The sequence below is a fragment of the Sorex araneus genome, chromosome 5 (genome assembly GCF_027595985.1).
Source record: "Sorex araneus isolate mSorAra2 chromosome 5, mSorAra2.pri, whole genome shotgun sequence".
Lineage (NCBI taxonomy): Eukaryota > Metazoa > Chordata > Mammalia > Eulipotyphla > Soricidae > Sorex > Sorex araneus.
The window spans coordinates 66562804-66585682 of record NC_073306.1 but is presented as its reverse complement, the minus strand read 5'-3'; the positions used below and the strand labels follow the sequence as shown (position 1 = coordinate 66585682).

Sequence of the window (22879 nt, the reverse complement as noted above, 5' to 3'; positions counted from 1 at the left end):
GGCTGTAGCTTGCCAGGCTCTGCCGTGTGGGCAGGAACTCTTGCTGGGCTCTCCGAGAGGGGTGGAGGAATCGAGCCCGGGTCCACCGCATGCAAGGCAAACGCCCTACCCGCTGTGCTATCACTACAGTCCAAAACATATAGAGGTCATAAAAAATTTGAAGTTCAATATAACCCACCAAAAGATTTGATTTCTTTGTCCTCTCTTAGAATTTTATCTTGCAACTGAAAATGCTGATTATGTCTGAGACACTGGAAATTTGGGAGGTGGAATGACAATATAACTTTATGGAATGTGGGGTCAGAAAAGAACTTGGACTTAAATCCAACTTCCGCTACAAAGTAGGCCTAATTCTCAAGGATAAGTGAATTGAATAAAATCAGGCATTTTAAACACAGAATAATGTCACAGGAGGAGAAAAATTATTAATGCAAAGTAAATCTGGAGACTCTCTCACTCTCTCGGAGGAGGCAACCACCCTGCTGGAGACTAAAGTGAATCCTTTATTGAGGGAAAAGAGAAAGTAGCAAAGACTCTCCCACAAGTGCGGGGGAGAAGTTCAAGTGGGAACAACCCAGGAGATATATTTAAAGTTGTAAACTAAATGTGCTAAGTTAGCTCACTTGCTTAGAAACCAGGAGAGCCAGGTTTTAAAAAAGCCAGGTTTTAAAATGCTTTTAAAAAAGCATTCCAGCTTTTTTTCTTGCTAGGTCTATGATGCTGGCCAAAGCCCAGTCATTCTTTGTCAGGCCCACACCCACCCACCCCCGATTTTACTGTTAGGTATTAGTTTGTCACAAATATAATAACCATTGACAACACATCATGAAATATGGGAGAGTTGTGGGCTCTATTCCTCACAATAATCCTTCAAGATAGGCATTTTTATCTGCTTTACATATGGTTGTAACAGGAAAAATTAAACTTGTTCAAGCTAAATTGTAGCACCCGCATCTACATTCAAGTTTATCCTTTTACAAATCAAGATTCACTAGTTGATGGACCCCTGCCACATACCTGTCCTAAGCAAATGTCAAGGAAACTGCTCCTGTGAAGTGCTTTTTCAATAAGAAGTCTTGTTCAGATGGCAGAAGTATTATTTATTATTGTAAGTGTTGTTGCACTAGTCTATATCCACAAAATTCACAAAATCAGTTTGTATTCACCCTCAGTACCTGAAATAACACCAAACTCTCTTTCATCTCTTGGAACTTCGCCTCCCCCTCAATATCCTTTGAACATAACTTGATAAACACTACAAAATAAAACCCACACGTCAGTCTAGGGCCCTCAATGGCAACCGCTCCACAGCCCAGAAGTCCTGGGCAACAAATTAGCACGCTTTTCTTAAACTTTGCGCTTCCCTTAGGTGTGGTGACAAAGTATTCTCTGGAGCTAATTTCTCACACCTACATTTTGCAGCTTGCACGCACAGGATGGAGAGAGATGCGACAAACACTAGTGCTTTCTGCGGTCCCATTGATAGAGCAAGAACTCCTGCTCCAGGCCACCTGATGAAAGCCAAATGCCAATCCCCTGTTCAAGGTTCTGAAGAGATATTGATTTGATGCAAAACAGAATCGAGAACCATCTGAAATAATTAAAATCCATCACTTAGGTTCTGGCCCCTGGAATAACAAACTCTTGGGTGGGGGGCGGTCCTCAAAGGCAAGCACTCTACAAAAAACTTCCTTTCTCCACCTTTTCTTTTTGTGTATCTTTTTTTTATTTAAATTTTTTAAATACTTTTAATAGTTTTTTTAATAATTTAATTAAAAATTAAATTATCTTATTTTTATAAAGTAGTTCATAAGATTTGATGACATTTAATATTCAAACACCAATCCCACCACCATGACACCTTCCCACCACCATATTTTGGATGATTTTTCCTTCCTAAATCCCAACCCCTGCCCCCAAGCAGAACCGAAATCATTTCTTTTGTATTGTTTGTTATGAATACACCGCTGAAGAGGCTCCCAAAAACTTTCCTTAGGGGAGAGTGCGTGAAGATTGCTGTATTTCACCCAGGGGCCATGAAGCCCTTCTATAAAAGATTACTACTACGTTATTAAAGGTTGAGCATTGTGTTCATATATATATGTATATATACACATATATGTGTGTATTTACATATATACATATATATGTAAAAATATATTTCCCACTAATACTGGTTGCCTTCTACTTTAAACCCCATCTAATGTTTTCCCCACCTTCTCTTTGCTCTGAATGCCTGAATGGGTGTCTCCGCTCCCCGCCCCCTCCCCCCTTCCCATCCCCAGGGCCACGGAGCAAAGTCCACCCGACGTGGGCGTGTCAGTGTCCCGCAGCGGGACCAGCGCTTATGCCCGTCTCGGCCGCACCCGGGGGGTGGCCACCTGAGCACACCACTGGCCCGCAGAAGTGAAGGTGGTCCCGGGGCCGTCGCACGCCGAGCCTCTGCGCACGGGGTGGAAGGGACTCCCCAGCGCACCTCCGTCCCTTCCCCGTCGCCCCGGGGCTCCCCCGCCCTTACCTCGGCCGGCGAGAGGGCGAAGGCGCTGGCGATCTGCTCGTACAGCTCCTGGTTGCTGGAGAAGCCCTGCACGCGGGCCGTGGCGCTGCCGTGCGCCAGCTGCGCGTGGAACACCAGCCGCCGCGCGGGCTCCTGGGGGCCGCCTTCCGCGCCCCCTGGGGTCACCTCGCCGTCCACCAGCCGGGCGGTCTCCTTGGACGTGCCCTTGTCCTTTCCCCGCAGCCCGAAGGGCATCTTGCTGGACCGACGGCGGAGGCCACCTGCGCTACCGACCGCCGCCTCCCGGGCCTCGCGCCGCGAACTTTGCGCTCGAGCCCACGGGCAGCGCGCAGGTAAGAGGCGCCTCCCGGCCAATGGCAGAGGCGCTTCCGCCTCCCGGGCGCCCTGCTCCACCCGCGACCTGCAGCGGACACCTGCCTGGCCGCCCGCAAGACCGATCTGCGAGGCTGGACTCGTCCGGCAGCTCATCATGCGCTCCTCCCAGGTTGATCCAGGAGAGAGGGGAGAGATGAAAATACGGGTTAGGGCCCCTGCGTTGCGCCGGCCCGGGTGGGAGAGCCCGCACCACCTGATCCACCACCATCCCATCCGCCACCCCCGCCCCCAGCACCTACAGAATGGCCCCGCAAACTCCAACGCTCCTCGGGGCTGGAACAGCACCGCGTCTTCAGGCCCCAGCCCTAGCACATGCCAGGTGGGCTGAGAGAGCATCTCCCAGAGGGAGCGGCCCCTGGCGCCTCTGAACGCCGCCTGGGAGCCCCCTCGCCCCGCAAGATTGTTTAAGTTTAAAATAAGTAAAAATGGTTCCAGCTGGGGCAGGGAGATAGCTCTGGTGGAGTATGTGTAAGGTCCCACATTGGATTCCTGCTGTCTTGGGTGCCCCCACTTTCATACCGTGAGTAATGGCCCCTATACAGAGGGAGGGAAGGAGGGAGGGAGGGAGAGAGACAGGCAGGCTAAATTTCTTCAAAGACCTTGGAATGCAATAGCTATTGAACTTGTCCTACAGTACAAAGAGGAAGTCCATCAGCACATTTCACAGGCCCTCACAACCGGGGGTTTACCTTGCCAGTCACTCTGTCTGGGCCATCTGCCACCTTTATGCCTTACACCCTGTACACTGAATTGAAAGCAAATGGTATTTTATTTTGTTGGGGAGGTAAGATTGTTTTGGGGTTCAGTCCTGGGTCAATACCAGGACTGAACCCAGGGCTTCATGTATGCAAGACAAGTGATATATATATATGTATATATATATATACATATATATATCAGCTTTTGGGTAACACCTGGCAATGCACAGGGGTTACTCCTGTCTCTGCACTCAGAAATTACTCCTGGTGGTGCTCAGGGGACCATATGGGATGTTGGGAATCGAACCCGGGTTGGTCGCGTGCAAGGCAAATGCTCTACCCGCTGTGCTATCGTTCCAGCCCCAAGTGAGGAATATTTATTATACTGATGACTATGAAATTCTTAGGCAAATGTTCTCAGCATCTCACAGTAATCGTTTTCCTTTTCCTCTCCCACTTTCCCAAACTATTTCACCAACCTGCTTGCCCCACCTCTGCCCCTCATTTCTAGGCATGACTCTACCTCAATAAAGTAAACCAAGGCTATAAGGTGTGACTGCCTGACCTCAATTTCCTACATTTTTGCAATTTCGTCACCTTTCCCTCTCCAAAGTTCATCTTCATTTGACTGATCACATCTCCGATCTCGTCAAAGACTCAGCTTTAAGAATTGACCTTTGTCCTTCCCTTCCAACCTGGTGCGACACACAGTTCTATCCTTTCCAAGTCCTAGCTATATTTTATAATGAAACAATCCAATCTTAATAAACTTTGTTTCCTCACTTCCTCCTTTGCTCTTAAACATGTCATGATGAGACTTTGACCCCCCAGTCCACTGGTTTCAGCATTCTGACTCATAAGATGTGATTAACCCTTTTCAGTCTGTATTCTTCTTGTTTTTTTTTTTTTTTTTTTTTTTTTTTTTTTTTTTTTGCTTTTTTGGGTCACACCCAGCGATGCACAGGGGTCACTCCTGGCTCGTGCACTCAGGAATTACTCCTGGCGGTGCTCGGGGGACCATATGGGATGCTGGGATTTGAACCCGGGTCGGCCGCGTGCAAGGCAAACGCCCTACCCGCTGTGCTATCACTCCAGCCCCTCTTCTTGTTTTTAAAGAGTAACTTTTGGAGCCAGAACAATAGTGGAATGGGTAGAACACTTGCCTTGCAAGAGTTTGATCCGTGGTACTACATACCCCAAGCCCCACCAGGGGGACCTGAGTACAGAGTAAGTAAGCCCTGAGCACAGCAGAGTGTGGTCCCAAAACCAAAAATAAAATTTCATTCTTAAACCAGACCTCTCTTTTGATTCCTCACCTCTCTCCCTCTTTACTAACTGCTCCTTCCCAAGAACTGTGTTCTCCATGACTAATTTCTCATTAGCCACCTTGTCTTGTTCTCTCCCTAACGACATCTGTTTTGGCTCCAGAAGCTGCTGTTGGCCTCCAGATTGCTATGTGCAGCTCACTGTTCCAAAAGGAGGATCTGCTAGATGACACCCAAGTTGAGATGATAAAAACTGAGCTTTTCTGAAGCACTGTCTCTTCTGAAAGCAGTTCTGTTTTATGGGTTTTTTAGATTCTTGGAGGGGTACACGCTGAAGTGCTCAGAGGTCGTATCTGGCAGTGCTCGGAGTACCATATGTGACGCCAGGATTTGAACCAGCCACATGAGAGGCAAGCACCTTAACTATACTGTCTGTATGACCCTGAAATTAGTTTGTTTTTCTCTTTTTTAAAACTTTAAAAAAAAAAACTTGATCATGCAGTCATTGATTATGACCAGAAATCTTTTGGGGGTCTGTGGGGAGCACACTCTGCAGTGCTCAGGACTTACTCCTGATTCAGTGCTCAAGGATCATTCCTGGAAGTGCTTAGGAGATTATATGCAGTACCAAGGCTAAAACCAGGTTTGGCCATGTGCAAGGCAAGCACTTACCCCCTGTACTATCTCTCCAGTCTAAGACAAGACATCATAGGGTCATCATACCAATCTTTTTCCTCTCCTACACTTTTATATTAATTCAGCCTTGAAAAAAATCAATGTTTCTCAAATGAAGATTATCAGACATACTGACATCTGGAATTACCAGAGAGAGTAGAATTCATTATCTTTTCGGATAACTTTTAAAAGTTTGTGTTTTCAATAATTAATTTAAAATGGATTGAGTCGTTGACCTAGAACAGAAACTACAAAAGTAAATGGAAGGAACATAAAATAGACAACCACCAGACCTCAAATCAGAGATGTGTTTGGATACTCTACTTTGTTGGCAATGGAAACAAAAGAAAAAGAAATGGGACTTTCTCGAAAGAGATCAACAAGTTCCTTGATGCTTCAACAAGTGAGATGCTTCCAGATTCTGCACCAGACTGAGTCATCCAAGGCATCCCAGAGGGGGTGGGTGAAACTACCACCTGCACAAACAGAACCCTGGCAGCCGAAACCTCCACACTCCACAGTCACTGCCACGCTCATGACCACACTCCATTGCTCAGTAGAAGTCTCGTCTAGAAATTGATCTGTTGGAAAACTCAGGTATGTGAGTTTTGTGGCTGAAATCTCCAGGCTCTCATGGAGTCAGGAATAGGCTACTTCCCCCTATCTCCCTGTTCTTCTGGGAGCCTCATAGTCATGCCCGTGAACTGCCTCTGGTACCAAATAAGCTCATTAACCTAAATGACCATGATCCAGAGACGCATAAATAGCTCTCAAAGTAGATCAACAAGTTGCAGAGATGCTTCCATATACTGAGCCAGGCTCTGTCATCCAGGGCACCCAAAGTCACCATCCAGATAAAAATTTAACTCCAGTCATGTCACCCCATTCAAAATGTTTGGATTCCTGGAGCATACAGCCACAAATGTGACCACGTGACATCTCAAACTCTACACCACTGATAAACAAGGAGTAACACACCACATTAAATGGGATGTAAAGTAGAAGACAACCAATCTCGATAAAGCTTAACCTGTAACAACATACTAGCAATCTCTCTACAAAGGCTTAATATCTCCACGGTGAGATACAACAATATTCACACACTTTCTTCTAAGGAAATATTTTTTTATCATTTTTAGTGAATCACTTATAACAAGCAATAAACTATTCTGCCTACTATAGGGGCAGGCTTAAGGATGGTTGGGAAAATTGGAAATAATGGTGGTGGGAAGGTGCAATGGTGATGGGATTGGTGTTGGAATATTAAATGTAATAAATTATCATTAACGACTTCATAAAAATAAATAAATAGATATTTCTTCCAAAAGAAAATAAATGGGACTAATTCTTTTTTTAAGTTCTACACAGCAAAAAAAAAACACAAAAACAAAAAGGTAATTGAACAATTGGGAGAAGGTATTTGCATTAAAGTGTTAGTATCCAAAATATATAAAGAATTCACCCAATGCAGCAACAATGAAAAATAAGTAAACTAATCCCCATAAATGAACAGAAATCCTAAACTATCTCTTCTCTAAGAAGACATGTTAATGACTCACACAGTCAAAAGATGCTCAACATCACATTATTAAAGAAATACAAATCAGAACCACAATGAGATACCACCTCATAAAAGTGAGAATGGCCCATGTCAAAACCGTTGTAAACAACTACTGGTGAGGATGTGGGAATGTACTCTGGTGTACTATGATGGAAGGGAGAGTAAACTGGTACACCCTCCATGGGAATGGTATGGAGGTTTTTGGGTTGTTTTTTTTTTTTTTTTAAAGTAAAATGGAGGGCAAGAGATGTAGTGCAACTTGCTTTGCACACAGCTGGCTCCATTTCAACCCTTAGCACTGCATATGACCCCCCTAAGCACAGTCAAGCGTGCCCCCCCAAAAAAGAAAAAAGAAAATAGAAATTCTGTATGATCTATAACTTTACATGAGCAACACCACTCCTATACATTTCTCTGATGGAAATGAAAATGCTAATTTGAAAAGATGTTTCCCCAAAGGCCTACATCAACTTCACCTTTGCTATAAAGCCACTGAAGAAGTCGGCTATATTAGCCATAGTCACAGCAAAAAATATGATTCACAAATTAACAATATGCATTGAAGGTCTGTAATGCCCTCCCCAAAGTTGTTTAGGATACCGCTTAACAAGCATATAGTAATAATTTTAATCCCTATAGTATCTCTCTGATCCATAAATAAATGTTTTAATAGATCTTTTTAAAGAGTATTTTTGGGTGTTTAATAGAGGGACTGGCCTTATAGTGGTCAGTGTATGCTCATAACAATCCATGAATCCTTATCCCAAATCCCGGCAGGAGGGGAAATTAGAAAACTCTATAAAAAGAATACCAATTGAGTAGCAGTGACATCTTCTAGAAGATAATTTCTAGCCAGAGGCAATCTAGAAGGAAAACTGCTAAGGAAATGTGTTGCCTTACTCTTCGAGCAGGGCAAAATTAGGTCCTGAATCCTCAGACCCAAGATGGGGATGGTCACCCAGAATTTACACCCTCCTTTTTAGACCATGTTCTGGATGTCCAAGACTCTAGTTTCCCCTACCCAAGCATCCCAAAATCATTTTCTAGAAGCTTCATTAGTCTTTCCAGAGTCCGGGAAGCCAGCACCACTGATGTGCTCATTCCTGTGCATCCAAGTCTCCAAAGAGCAGATGCTAACCAGAGGAAGCAGTCTGGAGAGAGGTGCAGAACAGAGCCAAGTAGAACCAAACCAGAAAGTCTTTGTTTCTCACTGTGTCCTTAGGTTTCAGTATGGAACACTGATAAACTCTGAACTTGAATTTGGCCTTGAAAATTATTATGAAGACAAGTGGCCAAGGCAGGAGAACAGAATCTATATCACCATCTGTATTTAAGCAGTTAGTTTTAAACAGTCAGGTGATGGCAACTGCATCTCCATTTGTACTGTTGCCCAAGTTCCACCCAGGTACACTCTACCTGATTTCCTTCTCTCTCCCTCAGGTATCTACCCAGATTGGCACTGAATTAAACTGAGGGAAAAACCCAGTGAACCCAGGCTGCAATACTGTCAGCCTCAAAAAAGGACTAAGGTTGCTCTAGAGCACTTAGAATAGTAGGTGTAAATGATCTGGCACCCCAGCCACATGATCTCTCTTTTTCCTGTATTAGTATGCATATTGTTGTACAAAAAATGTTTACAATAAAGGTTCATATTCACATATATGGCTGTGACTAGGCTCTAGAGGTCTTCTTTGCCACGCTCAAAGCCCCTCTCCATACGTTCGGACAAGCCTCATACATAAAGGAACCAGCAGAGGTTCCTTCTGTGTGGGACCCGGGGTGTGTGGGACCCTGGGCTGAGACCTCCAAGCCTGCTTGGATCGGAACTGGGCCGTGTTATCCCACCAATGGCCAACAATCAGAGACTATAAAACCAAGCTCCCAAAAGTGTACAGCTGCAAAACGGCCTCATGACATCTTATAGCCTAGTTCTCCCTCTAGGAAAACCTGGCAAGCTACCGAGAGTTTCCTGCCCCCATGGGAGAGTCTCACAAACTCCCCATGGCATATTCATATGACAAACCAGTCTCATTCCCCTGACCCTGAAAAAGCCTCCAATGCGGCACCATTAGAAAGGACGAGTAAAGAGAGGCTTCTAAAATCTCAGGGCTAGGACGAATGGAGACATTACTGAGACCACTCGAGAAATTCGATGATCTCTCTTTTTGCTGCTGCTGCTGCTGCTGCTGCTGATGATGATGATGATGATGATGATTCACATATATGCTGAGATTTTTGTGGAGAAAAATACTATCCACTTTGATGACAGAAATCATGTTTCATATTCCTTTTTAGGATTCTCTCAGGATTCTCACAGTAAATATGATTACATAAAGTAAGTTGCCTTTTGTTACTATCTAAACCAAAGGAAATAACTTCAGTTAATTCAGTTAATCAAAATATTGCCTTTTCACGTATATATAAATTTATAGTTCACTTCATTTATAGTTTAAATTTATAGTTCACTTACATCTATATTTATAGTATCTATAAATCTATTGATTTAGAGATGTTTGGCATTTCTAACAGCCTAAAAATATTAACCATTAGATCAAATATGGGTCCATTTAAAAAAATCCTAGGATTAAATTATTGTAACCTCAAAAGTCTGCTGAAAGCAATTATACTAGTTTGTTTATTAAAAAAGAAGAAAACCATGGAGTTATCAAATGAAAAAGATAGCTTTACTAACTTGTCTCTCCCAGCAAATGTAGCCTCTATTTACAACATGTAACAGTAGGAGCTCTGAAGAAACACATACTGGCCACCCCCTTATTTCCCAGTTATGTTTGTATGGAGCAAACAAATGAAGTAAACACAAGATATATTCAACTGTGTTTAGTTTCCCCTGGAATTAAAGATAGCATTAGATAGTTTTATTGTTGCATGGAAACAATGAACAACTAAAGATACGATCAAGGAAATAATCTTTATTTAGCTGAAATTTAAATAAGTTTTGCTAGGAATAGTTAGAAATAGAGCACTGGGAAATGGAAAGAGTAAAAAGAGATGATGTGATATGGTGAGAAGAATAAATTGAATGAGATCATTGAGAACCTACTATATGTCTGGCTTAGCCCTAATATTTAATACTTAAGTACTTAACACAGTATTTTAACATGGTTTTTTAATACTTAAATACTTAGCACAGTATTTTACATGTGTTATCCTACCTTTGAATACTTGGAGGGAACCATCAGGCATAAAGTCCAAATTATTCTGTGGTCTCCATTTTTACGGTAAGTAAATCAGCAAAGAAAGAAGAATGTGAACAGTAAGCTAATTTAAGTTCTATATAATATAAATGTAAAAGAATTTAATGATATAGTAGAACTGCATGGCAATCAGACACCAGCCACATTCAAAAGTCACATATTTTGATGCTCAAAAAACTACTATGAAACTGAAAATATTAATAGAAATTAACTGACATTTAGGTTTCTGGTGGTTCCAAGATAGCAAATAGTTTCTTTTATGTGGATAAAAAGGAGTGCAAATACATGTTTTTAATGAAAACATTATCTAAATAAATGTGGTTAATGAAGAATGTCAGACCAGATGTTTGATTCTCTCCTTTCCCATCATCCTTGTTTTTCTTGCTGTTGTGACAACTGGGATTGTACACAGGCCAGGTGGCTGTGGTGACTGAACACTTTTCTTTTTGGTGGGGGACAGTGTACTTTATGACAAGGTAGGGGTCCTTAAGTCCCTCTGCTTCTTCAGGGGTCTAGGATGGAAACTCCTGAGCTCAGGGCTGTGCTGGGTGTGTTGAATTAGTGGGGGAAGGACTCCCAGAAAGTTGAGCACCCCTTTGTCCCCTCTCTTTGTCTATCCCGCTCTAGTGCTCTTACTCAAGCTGCTGGGCCCTGAGGCACTTATTTCTTGGAGGCCATCAGGGCCACTACCCCTATAGCCAAATTCCTTGTCATATCAGAAAATACACTTCACAAAAGGATCATTGAGGGCCATACCATTCCAGAATCAAAGGCAGGGGACACTGTCAAAGTCACAGGAGACAATATGACTGTCAGGGATCTCTGCAAAGCCTGTGTTACCACCTTGATATGATCTCATTTAGCAACTTTCTTGTTGCTGGTCGGATCCACTGCCAACCTACTTTGGGAGTGAAGACACAGAATTGCAATCCAGTCGGTTTCGAGCTCAACCTAGTATGATGGTGCCCACAACACCAATGGCAGAGGGATGATACCTTGGTGGCCCCTCAGTCATCACACCACAGTTTCCCAGAAAGGTAATCCACAGTCTTCTGGGTGGGAGAAATCATGTGGAGTGTGGTCAGAAGACCCTAAACAACGACAAAGTTATCATAGATGACCTTGACCAGAGGACCAAGCAGTTGTGGGTGCAGGAGGCCTTGCTGACAGTATGGAGGGAGTTGTCATCCTTGTTATGGTTCACACCCGTCACAAGCAAAAGGACATTGGCAGAGGGGGAAGAAACAAACGATTCCCTTTTGACTTCACACTAAAGTGAACCCCACCTTCTTGAAGGCCAGTGAAGACACCAATGGATGGCACAGCACTTTCAGTCACCCTATTTGATGTGAATGGGATCTCTCCTGGGAGAGAGCTGGGCCTTCCATTGATGACAGGCTTTCTGTTCTCTGCCTGTACCATCCCTCCCTCCCTCCCTCCCTCCCTCCCTCCCTCCCTCCCTCTCTCCCTCCCTCCCTCCTTCCTTCCTTCCTTCCTTCCTTCCTTCCTTCCTTCCTTCCTTCCTTCCCTCCTTCCCTCCTTCCTCTTTCCCTCCTTCCCTCCTTCCTCTTTCCCTCCTTCCCTCCTTCCTCTTTCCCTCCTTCCTCTTTCTCAGTTTTTCGGCCACTGTCAGCAATGTTCAAAGGTTCCTCCATGCTCTGAACTTAGGGATGACTCCTGGTGGACTTTGGGGAGCACACGGGGTGCCAGGGATCAAACCTAGGTTGCTGTGAGCAAGGGAAGCTCCTTAACCCATTGTATTATCGCTCAAGTTTTTAGCCAAAAAGTCAAGAAGCAATCACGGAAGATTCTTATTTTTAAAAAGTTTTTAGTGAAGCATGGTAGTTCTTATCGAAACTCAGAAAGAAATAAAGAGAGAGAAAGAGAGGGAGTATGTGGTAAAGAGAGAACAGAAGCTTCTGCAGAGTGGAAATAAGCAAAGAAAATATAAACAAACAAGTGATTTAAGTGTTCAAGGGAGAACACGGGCTTGAAGAACAAGCACAGATTCTTTTTTCTTTTTTTGGGGGGTCACACCTGACGATGCACAAGGGTTACTCCTGGCTCTGCACTCAGGAATCACTCCTGGCATTGCCAGGGGATCATATGGGATGCTGGGAATCGAACCCGGGTTGGCCACATGCTAGGCAAATGCCCTACTCGATGTGCTATCACTCCAGCCCCACAAGCACAAATTCTTAATTTTTTAAAAAAGTCTGAAAATAGATTATTCTTTATCAGGGTATGTTCAATGTTCTAAAATTTATTCCTGGCATATAATTGTAGCTCAGTGGTAGAGCACTTGAGTTGCATGTGTGAGACCCTGTGTTCAATTTCCAACATTGAAAAAAAAAGATAATTCCCAACCTTGGAAAAATATTTTTGCATAATATATACTAGCATGATTTTACCCAAAAAAAAAAACCCCAAGAATTAAAGTGAATTATTCGCATGTCTGAAAAGGTATATTTAGATGTACTTCAAGTTTAAGATGAGATAGTTGGAGACAATTTTTATTCTTACCGTGGATTAACTCTCAGATGCTGACTATCACCTTCCACATTTTTCCCAGCAAAGGTAGATTAGACAAACCCCAGACCACACGCTTTCAACCTATACTGTAATTATTTTAGAATTTCTATTCAAGTGATAGTTTCCCTTCAAGGAATAATATTTCTTTCTGCCATTATTATAGCTTTGCCTTAAAATTTACTATAGTAGGTGCTGGAGAGATAGCACAGGGATTAAGGCACTTGCCTTGTATGAGACTAATCCCAGTTTGATCCCCAGCACGTAGGCACAGAGTTGGGACTAGCCTCTGATTGCCCCTGGGAGTGTCCCGATTGTGTCCCCGCTCCACACGCAAATCACTATAATGATATATGTTCAAAACTTTGAGTTAACTTAAGGATAGCTCAGTGGTAGAGTGCCGTCCTTTTAGGTGTGAGGTCAAGAGTTTGATCCCTGGCACTGCTACATGCATCCCAGCGGCACTCTCATTGTGTGATCACTGGTGTGATTGCAGTCTTTGGAGCAAGTTCAAATCCCGATGACCCACATGTGCTCAGTGGGGTCCTGACAGTTCTGCCATCTGCAATCTATGGCACCACATAGTTTTTATGCCACAAAAAAATGGGGCGATACTTGGTGAGCATTCTAGCTCATCGCCAGGTGTGACCAGAAAGAAAGGGAGGGAGGGAGGGAGGGAGGGAGGGAGGGAGGGAGGGAGGGAGGGAGGGAAGGAGGGAGGGGGGAACAAAAGAAAGTAGCAATGAAGAGATGTTATACAGAGCTAGTATCCTTTCCTTACATTTTTTTCATAAAAGTACATCTATTATATGTCAGGACACCAATGAATAAGTGCATGAGTTTTGAATTAAGGTCTGATTAGAATCATCACACTAACATATCATAACTGACTATAATTTTGGGCAAATGTGTTAGCTAATTTTTTATGTTTAACTTCTTTATTTCTTATGGTTAACATGAGGATTACACGACATAATATTTGTAGATCAGGTGACATGATCTACATGTCACCTGATGTCTAGCATATAGTAAAAAATTAAGAAATAACTATCATTGGGGCTGGAGCGATAGCACAGTGGGTAGGTCGTTTGCCTTGCACGCGGCCGACCCAGGTTTGATTCCCAGCATCCCATATGGTCCCCTGAGCACCACCAGGAGTAATTCCTGAGTGCAGAGCCAGGAGTAACCCCTGTGCATCGCCAGGTGTGACCCCCCACCAAAAAAAAGGAATAACCGTTATTATTGCACCTTAGGGGTTCATAATGAAAGTGAATGAAGTGAAAAAAATTAAGTGTATGAAATCCTGAGATCCTATAGTATCTTCTGAATCGGGCACATTTAATTGTACTCTTAAACTGAAAATAGGGTATCTGAACATCGTGCATATTTAATTATTCAAAATTATAAATCAGGTAGCTATATCAAATATTCTGTATACAAAAAAGTTGGTTTAAATGTGAATATGTAATTTATATAGGGGAAGTGTTCGAGACACCTGCAATTCAGCCATTTTAAAGTGTAAGAAATATCAGCAACATGACTATGCGGTGACCACATTTTTATCTGTTCAATTAAAACAAATCTGGATGCACACTGACCTAGCAAAGGAGTATTTCAAGTTACAAATGAAACCAGAAAATAATCAAACTATCTATCTTCATGATACATAGCTTTAATAATTTTAATTCAGAACAGTGTACTTCTTTCAGTGTTTCAAAACATTTTACATTATCTGTTTCCTTGGATGTTTTTTCTTAAATAAAACTATTCACAAATAGGTTTTACAAAAAGTCTACCATTCAAATAGCTGAGCATAAATTCTAGCAACTGTTTTTAATAAGAATTGACATAATGCCAAGGAAGATCTAATTTCTTATTTTGTTCGTATTTTCATGGTCTTTTTTTTTTTTTTTTTTTTTTGGTGCGGATCACACCTCACAGTCCTTGGGTCTGACTCCTGGCTCTGCACTCAGGAATCTATATTTTTCCCTATACGTCTGCCATACCTTGACTTGTGACAGCTATAAGTAGACAATTCTGATTGCATTATTTACCATTTAAAACTAATTTCTCTTCTGGGGGCTGGAGCAATAGCACAGAGGATTTACCTTGCACGCGGCCGACCCAAGTTCGATTCCCAGTATCCCATATGGTCTCCTGAGCACCGCCAGGAGTAATTCCTGAGTGCAGAGCCAGGAGTAACTCCTGTGCATCGCCAGGTGTGACCCAGAAAGCAAAAATAAAATAAAATAAAACTAATTTCTCTTTTATTCATTAGTTTTCAAAGCATGTTCCCCAATTCAGCACAATCAACATTTCCTAAGAATTCTTTTTTTGTAAATGAAAACTCTCAGATCCCACACTAAACTCACAATCTATATTTTAACAGGTAACCCCAGTGTCTCTGGTATATCTTTAAATCAGAAACTCCTGGTTTATTGGATGGACACAAATAGAATAGTTGATATCTAACATTCATTCACAATCAATTCTCCTTCACTTTGAAATCAAAACCTACACATAGCCCTGTTAAAGTGCCAGCATTTCCTCCAATCAGCCTTTTGCTTATTAAACCCCTAGAAAGCATTTTTCCAACTCAGCAGCATAATAGTCCCATTCATTTACTTTCCAAAATATCTGTAGTATAGCCTATTTTCTATAGTAGATGTATGGAAGCCTCTGGAAAGTGCCAACGGGAGAATGTGTGTATAGAGCTAGGTCTTTGAACTACTATTTTCTCTTTAAGAAGCAGAGCTTCAAAAGTAAAGAGAGAGTAAGAAGGAAATTGTCAGCCACACAGGCGGGGGGTTGGGGCGGGGTGGGGTGTAGGTGGTGGGAGGGACACTGGGGATGTGAGGCTTGGAAAACATACAGTGGTGGAGGGATGGGTGTCCAACCATTATATGACTAAAACTCGATTATGAAAGCTTTGTAACTATCTCACAGTAATTTAATAAAAATATTTTTAAATAAAATCATCAAGTATAAAATCAAAATAGGTAAATAAATGAATCAATAACATATAAAAAGAAGGATCAGGGCCTGGCATGCTGATAGAATGGGGTAGAGATTGACCATCTCACAGAGGTCACCAAGGGATTAGACAATTTAATCTCCTCAACAGCCCATAATGTTAATATGAACTCCATTACAAATTATATTCATACATTAATCATAGATTTCTGCACCCTTTTAGGGCCACATCCAGCAGTACTCAGCTACTCCTGGATTGGTGTTCAGAGGTCGCCTCCAATATGCCAAGGGTGGCCACGTAGTAGTGGGGGTGGAAACTGGGGCTCTTGCATGCCAACTGTGCCCTCCAGCCCAGTTTGCTGTATCTCCAGTCCTTTAATTTCATTTTTAAATACATATCAGATGGCAAGACTATGACTAAAGTGGGGTCTAGGAGATTGCTCAAAATGCTAGGGTGCAACCTAGTATATAGAGGCCTGGGGTTCCATCCCCAACACTTCCCTGAATACTGCAGGGGAGCATCCCTGAACATAGAGTTAGTAGTCCCCAAGCACTTCCAGATGTGACCCCAAAACTAAAAACAACAACAAAAGACTGAAGCTAAGTAAAGTCTAGTGGTCTTGGTTGAGGTTTGGGTGTGTGTGTGTCTGTGTGTCTGTGTCTGTGTGTGTGTTTGTGTGTGTGTATCTGTAAGTGTCTGTGTCTGTGTGTTTTACTGAAGAAATGTAGGGGTTTTGTTTGTTTTTTATTGAATCGCCCTGAGATACAGTTACAAAGCTTTCATGATTGAGTTTCAGTCATACAATGATCACTCATCTGTCCACCAGTATACATTTCCCACCACCAATGTCCCCAGTACCCCTCCCCCACCCCCACTCTACCCAACCCCGTGCCTTTCCTTCTTACTGTCTTACCCACTTTCCTTCTTACTGTCTCCCTACTTTGGGGCATTATGGTTTGCCATACAGATACTGAGAGGCCATCATGTTTGGTCCTTAGTCCACTTTCAGCACACATCTCCCATCCCGAGGGAGCAATCCCCCATCAAGAAATGTAGTTTTTACCAAGTGAAACTTGCTTAGAAAGATATGAGAGGAGAGAAAGAAAGTAAACATGAGAACACAAGCTTCTCCAGAGTGGCAACAAGCCAGCAAAGAAACACAGAGAGAGGGAAGAGAGATCCATATTCAAGGGAGCACACCAGTGTGAAGAGTAAACCAGTCAAGTCTGGTTCTAAGGAAGAATAAAGCCTGCTCCTGAACCTACACGTCTATCGGTACCAGATAGAAGTGGAAAGCTACTGCAAAAAGTCATTTACTAATCTAGGGGCTTTAAGGAAGGAGGAAAAGGCCTTACTATCCAAGAACTAGCCATCAGTTTACTTTCCATCAATGCCTCTTGACAGCAAGGCTTTGCCTTACCCTGGCTCTGCTCTGCAGTTAACAGCATCTGCAGCATGGACGATTGCGTCAAATTTCAGAAGTGGAACATGGCCAGTTCTGAGGTGGTGCTAGAGAAAAGCAGGAGCAGTCTGAGCTTTCCTCCCACTAATCCTCTCACTGCTGTCATCTCAGATTAGTTTGCATCAACTCTGACAGACTGTTTCAAGACAACCTAAAACTCTGACAGTGTCTTCCTGTTTTTAACTCTTGTATGGTTTCTCAGCAGTTTGATGACCAGAGAGGAAGCGCGAAGCTTTTGCTGCTCTTTTTCCCTTTTCTTTCCTTTTCTTTTTATTTTTTTTGCTTGTGTGTTTGTCTTTTTGGGTCACACCCAATGATTGCTCACGGGTTACTCCTGGCCCTGCACTCAAGAATTACTCCTGGGGCCGCAGCGATAGCACAGCGGGTAGGGCGTTTGCCTTGCACGCGGCCAACCCAGGTTCGATCCCCGGCATCCCATATGGTCCCCCAAGCACTGCCAGGAGTAATTCCTGAGTGCAAAGCCAGGAGTAACCCCTGAGCATCGCTGGGTGTGACCCAAAAAGAAAAAAAAAAAAAAAAAAAAAAAAGAATTACTCCTGACAGTGCTTGGGGAATCTTATGGGATATGGAGGAATTAAACCTGGGTTGGCCGCTTGCAGGGCAAACACCCTACCCACGGTACTAACACTGTAGCCACAATCTTGCCTAGGAATTCGAACCCTTGAAATTCTCATGAATCTGATGCCTGACATAATTTTGCCCTAAATGTTTCATTACTATCAAACGAATAAAAGCTGGTCTTGCAGGTTCAAACAAAAATTGTAAATCTAGCTTTGCGCAGTGGCAGTCTCATAGCCAATGAGGTTTATCCGAGGCGAGATTATTGCTAATTGAAAACTTTTCCCAAAAATTCTAAATCTACTTTCTTTTGCAGTTGGGGTTGAGGTGAGTCTCCCAAGCTCAGGGGGGCAGGGGCCGCCCTCTACCCTGGTTGGAGAATTCAACTCTAGGGCTGGGAAATGCAATGAGTTTTGGTCCAAATGGTAATAGGGCCACCAGGGCCACCAATGCCACTCTCTTTTTGTGGTTAAAAAAAAATTATATTTAGTATTAGCCAGCTGAACAGTTTAGATGATCCAATTTTACTGGCAACATACAAGGCATCAGTCAGGGACCAGTCAAACATACATCTTCCTCTCTTCATTGGGGTTAATGGGTGTTGACCTTGGCCCCATCAAAATCCTAGAGCTTCTTCATAGCCTGTTTAAGCTGGTGCTTGTTGGTCTTGACATCCACAGTAAACACAAATGTGTTACTGTCTCCTATCTTCTCCATGGCTGACTCAGTGGTCAGAAGAAACAATGATACCATAATGATCATTGTTTTTTTCTCATAAGTGTTTTTCCAATGATATTTGGGCTGACTTCTCGGCAGTAGTGTTTTTGGGGTGACATGGGGATGTATCTTGTTTTTATGTCTGTGGACACCTTTTACCACTGCTTTCTTGGCCTTCAAAGTTAGGCTTTGGGTTCAGCTTTGGGAAGAACAGGGGCTTCCTTCTTGACTTTCGGGAGGACTGATCCATGGTTAGAAGCTTGCCATGAGTTTTGTGGGGAGGCAGTTTGGATAGAGAAGGGACCACGGCAATAATGATAGTTGGAAACTATCATTCTGGATAAGAACTGAGAGCTGAAAGTAGGTAAAGGAACAAACATGATGACCTTTCAATACCTGTAGTGCAAATCATAATGCCAAAAGCAGTAGGGGGGACAGGGAGAGAGAGAGAGAGAGAGAGAGAAGAAAAGAGAAAAGTACCTGCCATACCATAGAGGTAAGCTGGGGTGGGGGGAGAGACAGCAAGAGGAAAACTAGGATCATTGGTGGTGGGAAATGTACACTGGTGAAGGGATGGGTGTTGGAACATTGTATGATTGGAACCCAGTCACAGCTTTGTGTCTGTGTATCTCACAGTGATTCAATAAAAATTAAAATAAAATAAAGTTAGAACTTTGCAAGTAAAGAAACAAAAAAAAGGTTTGATCACTTTCATTCTTGATCCCACCAGGACCCCTTGGGGATTGGATGGGGGCTAGAGGGGAGCAAGGCCTTGTGCAGAAAAAACGTGTTTTTTCTCCCTCATCCTTCTAAGTGCACTTCCAAAATAATGTTTTAACCAATAATAGCTAATACTTATTATTGTTGAGTCAGACACTATTATAGGTGCTTATTTCTTTAAGTGTGGTAATACATGTAATTAATTAAACAACTGACTTCCTCTTGTGTTCTGAGTGGGAAATAAGCACTGTACTTGTTCACAGTAATTACATATAATTTAAGTACTCACAATGGGTAATGGTTTGTCAGCTTCACCAGGCTGAGGGACTCTACACAGCTGGTAAAACAGTTTTTGTCCGCATCTGGCGGGGAATGGGGGGAGTGGGGCAGGGGAAAGGAATGGGGTGGTTGGGGGAGATGGTTCAAAAAGATTAGCATTTCATTCATCTGACTGAGAAGGACTGTAGTCACCAGTTGGCATTATCATCAGCCCATCTGTTGAGGGTAACAATAGAACAGAAAGGGCCATAAAAGGTCTAATCACCCTTTATTCTGTTTGGCTTTTTAATGGTTTTTTTTTAATAATTGTGACATACAGTGACAAAGCTTTCATGTTTGAGTTTCATTCATACAATGATCGAACACCCATCCCTCCACCAGTGCACATTTTCCACCACCAATGTTCCCAGTTCCCCCTGCTTCCCAACCCTCCCCCTGCCTCTATGGCAGACAATTTCCCACATACTCTCTCTCTACTTTGGGGCATTATGATTTCTAATATAGATACGGAGAAGCTGTCTTTACTTTAAGCACACATCTCCCATCCTGAACAATCCCTCCAACCATCATTGACTTAGTGATCCCTTCTCTATTCCAGCTGCCTTCTCCCCCAGCTCATGAGGCAGGTTTCCAACTATGGAGCAATATTCCTAGCCCTTCTGTCTACTGTCCTTGTGTGTCAGTCTCGTGTTATGTTATTTTATATTCCACAAACGAGTGCAGTCATTCTATGTCTGTCCCTCTCTGACTCATTTAACTTAGCATGATACTCTCCATGACAATCCACTTATAAGCAAATTTCATCTTTTCTAACAGCTGCATAGTATTCCACTGTGTAGATGTCCCAAAGTTTCTATAACCAGTCATCTGTTCTCAGGCACTCAGGCTATTTTTTATTTATTTTGGTATTCGGGCCCAAACTGGTAACCTTCGGCACTTGTTCGGGTGATGTTCAGATCCCTAGCTCCGAGCTCAGGGACCACTCCTGGCTGTACTGGGGGGACCATGTAGGGTGCTGGGGATTGAACCCAAGCTGGATTTGTGTAAGATAAGTGCCCCACCTGATCTACAATCTCTCCAGCTCCTCACCCCATTTCTTAAGATGAGATGTTCATCTTTTCTCACCCTGACATCAGGGATCCTGATTCTGGGGTATTTTACTCTAGTACTTATACCAGCAGCTCCTCCACTTCTCAAGCTTTTTAAGTTGGACTAAATTATACCCCTGGATTATTCGTTCTGGCTTGCTTACTCCTCAGTCTCCATGCCACATAAGCCAGAACCAACTACATCCAAATGTATATGGATATACTTAAAAATATCCATATACATTTCCTATTGCTTCCATTTCTCTGGAGAATCCTGACTAGCAAACTATAGATAATGAATTACCCAACATGCCAATACCTACATTTAATCATTTCATCTCATTTTTTTCCTGGAAATAAGCAGCTTTTTGTTTTTCTGGGGAAAAAAATTGATTGCAGAAAAGATAAACACATGTAAACCACTCATGCATCTTTTTAAATAATTTCTAATTTCCTAATGAAAACAATCGATGGATACTTAGTTGCTGCCTCGGAGATGTGTGTATCTGGCATATTTATTTATATATCAGCAGCACACCTGGTGTGTAATCGCCATGTGACTAGGGAAATCCCGTGCCTCTCTCTCGCTGCCTGCGTTCGGTGGTCTTGAGCCTCTTCCCCACCTGGGATAGCCAATGCCATGAGCAGATGAAGTAGCAAATGAGGGCCAGGCTGGTTTGTGATCAATTGTGGTTTATTCCATTCTTCCCATGTGCCTGTTTCAGTCTCACTATGCTCCCCATTCCCGTCTCCTCCTGTCTCCCTCACTCATCTTTCCGCGCTCTGACTGGCCACCTTAGTCTCTCTTGAGTCTCTCCCCAACTCCCTGATTGCTGGTAGCAAACACACCTAAGGTCTGGTAGCACAATCAACATATCAAAGCCCTTCCTGATCGCTGATCAGGCTCAAGGGCAAAATACCACTTAGGGTTTTTTTCTCCTTTCTTTAGTCCAATAACTTAATTAACATCTTAATTCTACTTTTTAATATTAGTTATTTTGTATGGACACAGTAAGAGATAGGTTAAGATTGTAGGTTGGCTCTCCTGGGGACATCTCACTGTAGATCTCAGATTACAGTGCTCAGGCCAGATTAATCTTTCCTAACCCTAGCAGGGTCCTAATCTAGCTTTTACATTTTTGGATCATAATAGAATTTGTTCATGACCATGCTCTTAACTTATAGTTAAGTATTCTGGGTCTTTGGCCTGGCCCATTTCAATGCCAGGGTAGCTCACAGCTTACCCTGGGTCCACCCAGTCCGTTGGGGGCCTGTTTTTGGGGTGCTAGGAACTAAGGGCAAGTGAGGCTTAAGTCAAGAGAACATGCTCAGGAGTGAATATCATTCGGAGTCAATTAACTCCCAAGTTACAAAAGCATAGCATTAACTGTCTTCTTATATATATACAAAAAGGACATTGCAGTTAATTAACTATGCAAAGGACTTGAGAAGAGAAAAGTAATATTTACAAGTTAATAGAGTCTGATTAGGAGATGAAGGTGACTGACCAGTTGGGAAAGCAGAGCACAAAGAAAGAGTTTACAAATAAACACAGAAAAATAGGAGCACTGTGATGGGGGTAACCCAATAAACCTAAGCTCCCTTGGCAAGGGAGAAAGGACAAAACCAATGTTATTCTACACCTGGGACTGAAATAGTAATAAATATGTCACTTATCCAAAGGTCTATAAATTCCAAAAGGCTATACATAATTACTATATATTATGTACTAAGCCATCAAGATTATACTTAACAATAACAAGTAAAAACTATTGAATATAATTTTTCCTACATTATTTACCTGATCATTTGATGAAGACTGCAAATAATGAGGCACCTAGGAATAGCTCAGTAATAGAGCTTAGTCCACCTTATAAGTGGGCTGGAGCGATAGCACAGTGGATAGGGTGTTTGCCTTGCACGTAGCCAACCCAGGTTCAATTCCTCTGTCCCTCTCAGAGAGTCTGGCAAGCTACCGAGAGTATCCTGCCCACACAGCAGAGCCTGGCAAGCTACCCGTGATGTATTCGATATGCCAAAAACAGTAACAACAAGTCTCACAATGGAGATATTACTGGCACCCGCTCAAGCAAATAGATCAATAACAGGATGATAGTGTGACAGATAGTACTGCTTATAAGTATGAGGCTGAATTTTGTATCCTCAACACCATATTATTTACGTGAGTGTGATCCTGGTGGCATTTGTGATCCCAAATGTCACA

At 42.7% G+C, this 22879-nt stretch overlaps 1 protein-coding gene and 1 non-coding gene across 2 annotated transcripts in view; one reads left to right on the top strand and one right to left on the bottom strand.

The window, feature by feature from the left end:
* GIPC2 (GIPC PDZ domain containing family member 2) overlaps positions 1–2986 on the bottom strand; it is a 108097-nt gene extending 105111 nt beyond the window's left edge. Inside the window, exon 1 of the mRNA XM_004603638.2 lies at positions 2519–2986. Coding sequence (XP_004603695.2) covers positions 2519–2986 — 468 coding nt within the window. The remainder of the gene's footprint in view (positions 1–2518) is intronic.
* Positions 2987–18062: 15076 nt separating this feature from the next.
* Positions 18063–18201, top strand: LOC129405194 (U4 spliceosomal RNA). The gene has a single exon (XR_008630381.1). It is a non-coding gene; the product is annotated as a U4 spliceosomal RNA (small nuclear RNA).
* The last annotated feature ends 4678 nt before the right edge of the window (positions 18202–22879 follow it).